At 38.0% G+C, this 12,105-nt stretch overlaps 1 protein-coding gene across 12 annotated transcripts in view; it reads right to left on the bottom strand.

The window, feature by feature from the left end:
* NAV3 (neuron navigator 3) overlaps positions 1–12,105 on the bottom strand; it is a 359,389-nt gene that overhangs the window by 86,257 nt on the left and 261,027 nt on the right. For all 12 annotated transcript variants that reach the window (XM_072146791.1, XM_072146780.1, XM_072146782.1 and 9 more), the window contains 2 exons: positions 8,098–8,237; positions 3,575–4,544 (listed from right to left, as the gene is read on the bottom strand). In XM_072146791.1, coding sequence (XP_072002892.1) covers positions 3,575–4,544; positions 8,098–8,237 — 1,110 coding nt within the window. The remainder of the gene's footprint in view (positions 1–3,574; positions 4,545–8,097; positions 8,238–12,105) is intronic.

The raw sequence follows: 12,105 nt of genomic DNA, 5'->3' as shown, positions 1-12,105 counted from the left end.
CCTACTTTCATTATGTGAACCAGTAACTAGGTATCCATCTTGAATGTGGATCCAATTTTTACTGTGTTGGTTGGTGTATATTGTATTTGACGGTTAGTGTATGTTCCTCCTAAGTAAAACATAGGTGCACATGTTTTTCGGTGTTTGTTGTTTTTTTTAACATGACTAAATAAAGGATTTTTTTGTAGTCAATTTATCATTTTATATCTGCTTCTACATATATCCAGTAAGATAATAAGATTTATTACAACTTATAATCAGCTGTACTCGAAGCCATTTCTACATAAGAAATGAATTTTCCTTTTATTTTACTGACTAGATGATTCACAAAATGAAATACTTTATTCAAAGAATTGTCATAGAGGTGGCATGAGGGGGCATTGTGAGTTTTTCATGCCTTGCGTACCAGAAAGTTTCCATGATAAATGTCCCCTAGAGTTCATAAGTCACATGAAAAATGTTGTGCTGTTTTATTTCTTCCGCCACAGCTTATCTTTCATGCAGAAGCTGATTACATATGCTGGTTTAGAAAAGTTGACATATTTGAGTTACCACTGCAATAAGTGAAACCCTTGATCTATGTTATTAGGGTTTAGAAGTTTATTTTACTTCTGGCAGTAACAAAAAGAACAATATAAACATAGTATCATATCATAGTATATAAGGCTGGAAGGAGACGCAAGTCCATCAAGTCCAACCTTTAAGAATTAAATAAATGTTTTATCCCCATAACCCGTGATATTTTTTCTCTCCAGAAAGGCATCCAGGCCTCTCTTGAACATGTACATAGAGTCCGCCATAACAACCTCCTGCGGCATAGAGTTCCATAGTCTCACTGCTCTTACAGTAAAGAACCTTTGTCTATGTTGATGGTAGAATCACCTCTCCTCTAGGCGCAGAGGATGCCCCCTTGTCCTGGTCACAGGCCTAGGTATAAAAAGATCTTTGGAGAGATCCTTGTACTGTCCGTTCAGGTATTTGTACATTGTAATGAGGTCTCCCCTCAGCCGTCTTTTTTCTAAACTGAATAATCCCAAATTTTTTAATCTGTCAGTGTATTCTAATCCCCCCATTCCCCTAATAATCCTGGTTGCTCTCCTCTGCACCCGTTCCAGCTCTAAACATTTGGCATATATCACATATAGAATCTAATATTAGACCGACAGCATCTTGAAGCTTGTATACAGTGTAAGGTCAGCATTATACAGAAAGTCTATTGCCTTTATATTTACTGTGCTGCAACATTTTTTTAATAATCCATAATAAATTTGGATTTTTATATGCAGAATAATCTATTAGATTAAAGGGTTTATGCAATACTCTTTGCAGGTAAAATATTCCATTTGCACAACAGGTGACAGCTCACCACTTCTAGACTAATAGAACTGGAAGACCTAAAAGTTAGTTTTTTTAGGATAACACAATTTTTCCACTATTTGCTTTATTTGCTTTTTTCACTCTATATGTTGTTAAAAATAGCAGATGTAAATTTATTTCACAGCTATATGTTAATGGATTGCTTTGCAATTAAAGGGAACCTGTCACCAGGAGACCCATTTTTAGCACTCCCCCAATCCCCACAGTACATACATAGTACATATGCTGCCAAAGTGTTTTTGTATAAACAATTGGTTTTACAGAAAAAAAAAAGATATGTTATATTGTACCTTTTATTAGCATCTGCTGTGTGACTAGGCAGTTGCCCAATAGGAGGTGCTGGAAAGGAGCAGTCCCCCCCCCCACCCTTGGGAAACATGTGACCTTTTCAAATATATGAATAACTCCCCTCACTCGGGATTGGCTGTAGAGGAGCAGGGGGCGTCGCTAAGCCCAGTGATGGGTGTTTTCATATATTTGAAAATGTCACATGGAGTAGCTGTTCCCCAAGGGTGGGGGTATTGAAAGGTACAATATAACATATCTTTTTTTTCTGTAAAACCAATTTTTAATACAAAAACACTTTGGCAGTGTATGTACTATGCTCTGTGGGGACTGGGGGAGTGCTAAAAATGGGTCTCCTGGTGACAGGTTCCCTTTAAACATTTGTATTTTTCTTATACTAAATGTACTGGAAAAAAACAAATATGAACATATTTATTTCAATTATAAAAAATAAAGAGAAAAATGTGAACTTCAAAATATATGAGACAGTGCGGTTTTTCAATCACTCATAAAATAAACATGGAGCTCAACATAATCCCTGTAGTACAGAGGAATCCCCAGCATAGCTAAGAGTAGTAAAACTGCAACTTATTCCTATGCAGCTCTCATGTTGTATTCTGTTGTATAGGAGAACTACACTTTGATAGGTCATTATGAGGAACAAAGAGGTTTTTCCTGTCAAAACGTTCATTTTTGTCAATATATTTTTGTCTAACTAACCTAACAAAAAAACAATGCAAAATCAATGGATCAGTGTGTGAACATGAAGAATAACCCTTTTCTGGTCATTATATACATTTTTTCTTCATTCCCTATTAGCACTCTAGACATTCTGTATCTGTAGTTTCCAGTGGCTATTGTGGCTGAAGGGCTATCTCAGGGAGCTTCTGTCCATCTTTATAGCAGGAAAGAATGCTACTAGGATTTCAGAGTAAAAATTAGATCCGGAAGGAAGGAGGGAGGATGATAACAGCCAAAATAAAATGAGAAAGATATCTCATTATATACTCGAGTATAAGCCTAGTTTTTCAGCACAAAAAATGTACTCGAGTAAAAAATATATAGGTTTTACAAGGTTTTTGTGGTAAAATTAGGGGCCTCGGCTTATACTTGGGTCAGCTTATACTCGAGTATATACGGTACATTTTTTCATTTAATTTTTACCATAAAGTGATAAACTTGCAAAGTTTTTTTACTGCAGCCTTCAATCTTAAAACGAAAGAATTCTTTATTTTTTAATCAGATATCTTAAGTAGATATATAGAACAGTCAGCTAAAGAATGGTTACATGATTAAATAAGATTATTGTAGCACATGAGAAGTTTAATGATGTACAGGCAGTCCCCTACTTACGAACACCTGACTTACAGACGACCCCTAGTTACAAACGGACCTCTGGATATTGGTAATTTATTGTACTTTAGCCCTAGGCTGCAATAAACAGCTATAACAGTTGTCAAAGGTGTCTGCAATTAATATTTATTGTTAACCCTTGTTCCAACATGTTCCAACATTTTTAAAATCCAATTGTCACAGAGACCAAAAAAACTTTATTATTGTAACCCCAGTCAAAGTATACAGTTCTGACTTACATACAAACTTAACTTAAGAACAAACCTGCAGAACTTATCTTGTACGTAACCCGGGGACTGCCTGTATTATGTATTATTAATAATGCATTGGACTTCCACAAAAGGCTTATGAGTAGCCCTAAATAAGTGTAATAAACTCATTGGGGGTCATTTACTAAGGGCTGATTCGCGGTTTCCCGATGTGCCGATTTCCCCTGAATTGCCCCGGGATTTTGGCGTGTGCGATCGGATTGTGGCGCATCATTTTACATACATATAAAATCTTTTTTAAGATCTTAAGAAATGATTATCCACTAAAACAAAAAGAGTATTTCTGTTACCTGTATATAAACGGTGCCACAGTTGCAGTATTAGGATGTGCGTATTGTTGCTGGGGAAGCTGCACGGCTCCATTTCCTGTGAACTGGACACTGGCACTGGATAAACCTGTTGTAGTCAGGTGGGTATTAGAAGAAGCAGAGACCTTCCCTTCAGTAGGTGTAGCTACTTTATCACTACTTGTAGATATCTGTGCTGGCATGGTCTGACTGCTCTTAGTAGTCCTACTTTTTTCTGGCTCTTTTGTGTTGGCAGTACCTGGGGGAGTGGTTTGTTTTGCTACTGGCGTTTTTGACCCAGGTTTAGGGATTCCACTTGACTGTGGAATCAAGCTCTCCTTTTTCACAGGAGCAGGTTTATTTCCTTTGGGGATCAAGCTTGCAATCTTGGAGGACTTTTTTGACCCATCCGAAGTCTGTTCCTTTTCTTCCTTAACCGTTTTCTCAACATTTGATTTATTTTTATCTTTACTTTTTTCTTCTTTATCCTTTGGCTGGGGCAACCCCTTTTTATTGCTGAGATTTTTGCTTCCAGCCTTTGGAGGAGCCAATTTGGGAGACACTTTAGGGCTGTTTAAAGCAGAACTGACTTCATTTTCTCCACACTCTGAAAAGGAGTCATCCTCAATAATAACCTCATTTGATGGCGAAGATTGGGATCTCACGCCAACTCTAGTATTGACTAGCTTAAATTTTTCAAGCATCGATTTTTGTCCAGAAGTAGTAGTTTTAAGTCCTTCTGACAATGGGGGCTTTAGTCTATCAGGAGAGGGAGTAGGAGAGGTTGCAGGGCTAGGCTGTTTTACAGACAGCATGGTAGTAGTGGCACTATGTTTAACATTCATGGATTTACTACGCCAAGGCTTAGTGGCATTTGGAGAGGGTATAGCAGAAACCACTTGCTGACCAGAGCCAGTGGGGTATTGCACATTTCCATTCATGCCTGCAGACTGTTGAGGGCCTTTTGGTGATTCTGTGGAAGACAAACATAGAATGAACTTTCAGGAAATTCTTTCTCGTTATTCATATGTACTAAATTAATTACAGTATATTCTTATAATTTCAGACTTATACCTGATTCTTTACCTTAAATGATCTCACTAATTTATTCCATACCTGATAAATACTTGAGACACTGGTGGTGTCAACTAAGCACAATAGGCAAAAATTCCAGTGTGATTTGTGTTAGAAAACTCTCACACTGTACAAAAATAAAAAATGGAGGGGCACTTGGCTTTCCTGGAACTGGGTGTGACCAAAAATGTACCCATGTGATCTAAAAAGCACATTTTCTGGTGTGAACCAAGCCAACAAGTAGCAGGTGTAAAGATCTAGTCAGTCTTAGGTCCTTTTCACACTTGCTTTAGGGGGATGTATATCTGGCCGTAACTTGTTCCCGTAGATGGTTTTGGCACCCCGGCGGTGGGAAAAGATAGAGTTCTTTGCCGGGGCGACATGCATTGCTTTGGAGAGGGAAGAGCAGCACTCATCGGTCCTCCTCTCCAGCACACTGTTGTGTGCTAGCCTTATACTTAGATTTATTACTCAGAATGTAATACTTAGTATCTGGGACAGCATAAACTTTCTCAAAATTACATGTGCAAAGTTAAGTCGATCTCCCCCTCTATGTCAATGTGTCCTATTTATCTTTATCTAATATAAAATATTGTCTCAGTAAACTGGTTCTATACAGATAGCGCTTACATTTTGGTTAGACCTTTTGAAATTACTTTTATTTATGTAATTGAGATTTAAAGGGGTTGTCCGAGTTTTGAAAAAAAAAATATATGTGGCCGGGTGCGGGCTGCCTAAAACAATAAAGATGTACTTACCTTCTGATGCCCTCTGGTATCCAGTGCTGCTGTCGCTCCGGTACGGGCGGCATGTAAACAAACATGGTCGCCGGAGCAGCGCTGCATTCAGCTTACGGCCAGCCGTGGCCGGGTACGCCTATCCGTCCCTATACACAGCATTGTGTATGGGGGCCAGAAGGTTGCCGGGTCCGGCCATATGCTCCGATGGCCATGTTTGTTTACATGGCGCCCGGACCGGAACGACAGCAGCGCTGGATACCGGAGGGCACCGGAAGGTAAGTACATCTTTATTGTTTTAGGCAGCGCGCCCGGCCACATATAGTTTTTTTATTCAAAACTCGGACAACCCCTTTAAGAAGGTTATCGCAGCAAAGGAAATGCAAACAGGTTGAATTAAACACGTATCTAGACAATTTTTGCTCAGTGGTTTTAGTGAGTCTTTAATAATCAGTAGTTAACTCACATATTTACATATTTATCAAAAGGGATATTTGGTTATATTAAATGACATCTACCATCTGTCACTGATGATAGATGTCCAGTACTTACGTTCCCGTTTCTTTATCCACTAAGTGAAACTGTTTTTAGGGCATTAAGAAACAGTACAAATTTTAAAAAATATTGTGAAAAACTATTTTTAAATAATATGTAAATGAAGCCAGAGGCGCTCAGACTGATATCACCTGAGCGTTTCTTGGCATCACTTCCTTTTAATTTATTCCGCCCTGCACTGTGATTGTACTGCCTGCTCCCACCCAAAGAGCTAGGAGAAAGGTTTGCTGGCACAAACCCTTGACACTACTGCAGAATGTGCTGAATAGTATACAGTGTAGTGTTAGCAGATTACTAGACTTAATGGCTATAGTGAAAATTAAAATAAATATAATTAGATGGGTAATTAAAATAAACATACCAACAATTCATAAAAAAATATGTTTGAATTAAGTTTTTATGTTAAACAATGGTCACTTACTGATGATATACTCCCTTTAGCGTCTGGCGCCTTCCACTAATGAAAGCCACACCATAAAACACTCCTTATAACAATAGACACACATTACATATAATAATAATTTACAAGTGTGGTCCCACAAATTATCCTTGATTTATTTTGTTGGATCAGAAACAGTCTTCAAGTAAACTCTAAAAAATTAAAATCTTCTGTGCTATAGTACTGTTACTATATATTTGTTGAGGCACCTACTGCAGTTCTCTGTATTTGCTCTCAGAATGTGAAGTGTCCAGCGCAGGCACAGGTAAGCTCAGTAGCTTGGTCAGAATGCCTGCTTCATGTTATATATGACAAAATATTAAGCTTAAATGCCCTATAAGGTGTCCCTTTAAATAGCTAGTGAACAGTTTGTTAGAATTTTTATTTTCATAATTTAGAAGAATCTGAGAATTATTTGGGTTATTTTCGATGTTAATAAGTGCAAAAGTTCACTTTCTGTTAGGCCGACTGCACACGGCTGTAGTTGGTCCGCCAAAAAGGGACCGTGCACTGGCTGGATTTTATTGACTGACCACAGTGCAGACGATGGGACTCCATGCATCAAAGTGATGTATGACGCCTGGAGACCCTTCCTCCCCATAGAACAACAGTGCTGACCTGTAATCATGATTACATATATACATATCACTAAGATGCACAGAGTACCACCCTCTGTACTGTAGTCAGTCCATGAAATTCAGTAAGCTCGGACATTTTGAGAGTAATATTACTAATTCACAATCTTTTTGAAAATAGTGCCAAGAGGAGCAGCCAATCCTTTTATCTATAGACTTTCCCTTAACTTATGTTTTGAAGGGTACGTATGCAAAATACTGCTAAACAACTTCTAACAACTCCTAACCCTCTAAATAATCTATGTAGAAGGAATTGCCCGAGACACAGCATGTTCTTCTGTCATTAGTGTATTAGCAAAGAGCAATGCCTGAAATGTCAGCATGGCCTCTGCTGGCTGCTGTTCAGGAAAGTGGTATGGATTGATGAAGCTTCATATCATACTTCTTAAAAGAAGTAAAACACCTTAAAACCAAATCCTTCAATACAACATTGTTCAGTTTAATATGAATCAATGGTAGCTGTCATGTCTGAAAAATTGTTTAATCTTGCCAAATATGCAAATAATTCTGTACAATGTAATGTTTATAATAATCATGTGCAATTCCTGAAAAAGTGAGGCAAAAAAACCCAAAAACAGCAATAACGTTAAACTCAGAAAAACATTTCCTAGACACTGTCCCCATCTGGTGGCCAGCCAGATAATTATTGCGTCCGGAGAAGTCTTCTACAGGAATGCAGCGATATTTTAGTACAACAACAATAGATACTATATATACATATATCTTACATACAGCAGGCTATTTAGGCTGCTAGGACTTAAGTACAGACTTTTAAGTACCAGCATATACATTTTCATACTTTATAGGGTCAACTAATGAACAGAGACCATACATTGGGAAAGCTGTGTAACACATAGAAATCGATATTCAATAAAAGCTAATGATGGAAATTTACAGAAAACATTTATGGCTGCCTTCAATTCAATGACAATATATATGATAAGAATAATAAAGACACATATTTTGAGATTGCAGATGTATATCGATCATATACTATGTTATAAAGTAGAAAGCAAACATTGTATAACAATCCTTGGCAATCTCATCAGTCATCAATCACTTTCATCACAAGTTCTAGGCACTTACCTTTTTCATTACCATTTGCATATTGAGGTGGTTTGTTTTTGTCGATGCTGTTAAAGCTCTGACTTCTTCGATTAATATTAGCTGTTCCCTGAACCTTGGTACTGCTGCCTGCAGCTGGCACCCTGGAAGGTCCTGGAAGTCTGTGGTACACACAAAAAATGATGTTATTACCCCAGTTAGATAGACTGAGCAGAGCACTGATGCCAAGTGTTTCATGGTACTGACTGCTTAGCAAGCAAAGCTTTTCTTCATAGAGACAGAAAAGTTATTGTGCAGGACACCATAAACAAGTTAAACGTAATGAAAAAAATTAACATACGAAGTGTATTTAAGGTCACTTAGGCTTCTTCACTATTTACAATGTTAATTGGATTATGTCCAGAAATTATTTTAAAAAAAGTTTAATGAGAATCACCCAGAGTTGAACTTTTTATGAAGGGACAAAGGGTTTTTTATCATCTCCATGATGTGGATATATGACTAGAGATGAGCGAGCACTAAAATGCTCGGGTGCTCGTTACTCGAACCGAACATTTCCCGATGCTCGAGTGCTCGTTTCGAGTAACGAGCCCCATTGAAATCAATGGGAGACCCGAGCATTTTTCAGTAAAATTACAAACTGACCGAGCACAGTGAAATAACACAGTGCAGAACAGATTGCAGATGTTCGGGAACATCTGCGATCTGTTCCGGAGATACGCGTGCAGAACGGTGTTCTCCGCAATAGTATTTGAAGAACAATATGTGTAGAGAACAACTTGCAGATGTTTGGAAACATCTGCAAGTTGTTCTCTACACATATTGTTCTTCAAATACTATTGCGGAGAACACCGTTCTGCACGCAAAGTCTCGGGGACATCTGCGATCTGCTCCGGAGACACCCGTGCAGAACGGTGTTCTCCACAATAGTATTTGAAGAACAATATGTGTAGAGAACAACTTGCAGATGTTCTGCACGCGTGTCTCCGGAACAGATCGCAGATGTCCCCGAACATCTGCAATCTATTCTGCACTGTGTTATTTCACTGTTTTCTTCAATTAAACGATTAAATTAAATCTGGTCTAGAAATTTGGTCTAGTTTACTGTGCCAAATTTTGGCTCACTGGCTTAATTTTTTGGCACACTGATGCCCTCTTTGTCATACTAGTCAGATAAGTGTCAGAAAATGGTCTAAAAGCCTTGATAAATGGCACAAGTAGATCCATCTACCCCACTGTATGTACATTACATTCTTGGAGTCACAGAAGTAGTGCCACCCACCTAATCTATTATGGTATGTGCTTCACAAACATAGTTTGATTAATGTCTCCAATACTGATATTCAGATTGGCTTCTGATTTATATGTGTTTATATTGGTCTTAGCGATAATAATGAAGCAGAGACCACGGATGTGGTGTTTTGCTGTGTTGGGCAGACATTAGAGAGTAGAACTAGATGGTTCTCTGCTGCGCCAGATTAATCATTGGCGCACTATCATAAAGGATAGAAACGGTTTCTCTTTAGAGATGATAACTTCATTAGTAAAACATATGAGGCAAGTAACACAAGGAATTTATGTCATGCTTCTCTATTAACAAACTGCAATTTTGAATAGAAATAGCTCAGCAGTTTAGATGCAATACTAACCTTAGACACATACGCATTAGGAAATATATATCAAATGGCAACAAAGTACATTATGTAATTTGTGCCATGAATCAGACCTAAGCCAGTAAGCCATCTCTGTCCTGAACATCTAACATTATCTAACTAAGAAAGGAGCCAACGTAACCTTCAGTCACAAGCCTTCTGTTCACCACAATGGCCTTGACCTACACAAAACACTTAATATCAGACCACAAATGAAAGAGGAGTTGTAAGATCAGTGACTCTACTTGCCAAAGCACTGAGGGAAAGTCCTGCTGGAATGGAAAAACCAAAGTAAATATTTAACTAGGAACAAATTATGAATGGAAAGTTGGAGAGGATAATTGTATCTACAATCTCTGCAACTCAGCTAATAAATCTTCTTTTCTATATGTAATATGCATGAGATGAGAAAACAGTATATGCTACGTTTTTTTCCTGTCCAGGAGAGGTGGAAAAGCAAAGCTGTTGACTAAAGATCCACTTAAAATAGGTTTTTGCTCCCCCTTGCAGTGCTGTTTAATCTATTACACAATTCTAATTTGAGAAACACATATATTATAGCTTCAAGCTCATAATTTGATAATTTGTACAGATGTACACGTTAATGCTGAGTGAAAGAAAGTCAAACAAGCGACTTACTGTATGGGGAGAAGTCTTGGGCCGAATCCATAAAGGTGTTTTAAAACTCCATTCTGTATCATACTGTAGGTTGTATGTACTATAGCAATGCACCAACTATATAAACATATTCCTTTGTATGCTGTACCTATGCCCCATCAGCTGCAATGACACCTTAGTTTTGTGGGAAAACCCCTTTAACCCCTTACTGATGCGTGATGTAGTAGTATGTCACACGTCGGCTGCTGGTGATTGGAGAGGGCTCACAGACTGAGCCCACTCCATAGCCGATGTTTGCTGCAAATTGCAGCAAATACCCACCCTTAACGGGAGCCTGTCATCAGAAATTGGCCAAATAAAACACTACCAGTATGTTGTCAAGCAGTTGAACAGCTTCTAGATAATGTTTCTTTCATGACTCAGTTAGATGTATGAATTCAGGGAGCTGGAGAGTTTAACAATGAAGTCACCTTCTCATTGAATTTGAACACCTCCTCCCACTTGATTGACATCATGTGCCGGTCTTTAGGAGATCTGATTAATGATGTCCCTGGATGTAGTACCATCAATTATAGTGAAGTGGGCATTTTGGGGAAGGGAAAGCTTGACTTCAGTGTTGAACTCTCTGCCTCCTTAATTTCATAAAACCAATTTACATTGGTTGATTTTTTGGATGATGTCACCACATTAGGCAATGAAACAAACATGATCTAGAAGCTGCTCAGCCGCTTGACAACATAATGCTAGTGGTTTACTAAGCCAAATTCGGATGACAGGTTCCCTTTAAAAAAAACACCTTAACCCCTCAGATCTACACTCCCTGTAGTATGGCAGTTTATGGTAGGATAAATCAGACAACCTAGGGTTAAAGTAAAAAAAAATAGTAAAATAGTAAAAAATAAATAAATTTAAAACCCTGAAAAATTCAAATCACCCCCTTTTTCCTTGAAATGATATAAATATAAATAAACAGTAAAAATCATAAACCTGTTAGTAATTACCCCATCCTAAATTGTCCATTCTATCAAAATATATTTTTGAAAACTATTTCAGTTTAGTCCATTAATTCTATGAACAGTTTTTAGGCACATACTGCTTTAAAGTATTAGATTAATCTCTACTTAAATTTGAACCTCTCATGCACGTCTCCAGGACTTCTCCCAAGTTGCACCAATTCTCTGGAATGCCCTTCACTGGACTCTCAGACTAATATCCAACCTCCAAAGCTTCAAACGTGGTCATACAACCCATCTCTTTAGGCAAGCCTATCACACTAGCTAACTGCATGAAACGTCAGCTGTCCCTTTACTAATCCATCCTGTGTGTTATTTGACACCAGATAGATACCAAGATCCAGGCTTCTCTGCAGTCTTTTTCACCTAGGACCCTGTAAATAAGATGGTTGCTGATGGCTGGTTCAAGCAGCAGAGTTTTTATTTATCAAATTATTTCTTAAAATTATTTTATAACGTTTATAACGTCATAAAGAATGACTAGACCATTATACAATCTCTATGCCTCCTTTGTTACCCCTCATCTCATAGACTCTTGTGAGCAGGGCCCTCTTTCCTATTGTTCCATATGACTGTTTGTTCTGTGTAATGTAATATTATATTTGTTTATGTCCCCTATGATTTGTAAAGCGCTATGAAATTTGATAGCACTATATAAATAAATAAATTACTATTATTATTAACCCCTTCCCGACGCGCGCCGTACTAGTACGGCGCGCGCCGGGTCCCGTTGCATGGAGAGGGCT

This window comes from Engystomops pustulosus, chromosome 4 (genome assembly GCF_040894005.1).
Source record: "Engystomops pustulosus chromosome 4, aEngPut4.maternal, whole genome shotgun sequence".
NCBI classification, from domain to species: domain Eukaryota; kingdom Metazoa; phylum Chordata; class Amphibia; order Anura; family Leptodactylidae; genus Engystomops; species Engystomops pustulosus.
The sequence above is the reverse complement of the archived record's forward strand: the minus strand, read 5'-3'. Positions and strand labels throughout refer to the sequence as shown.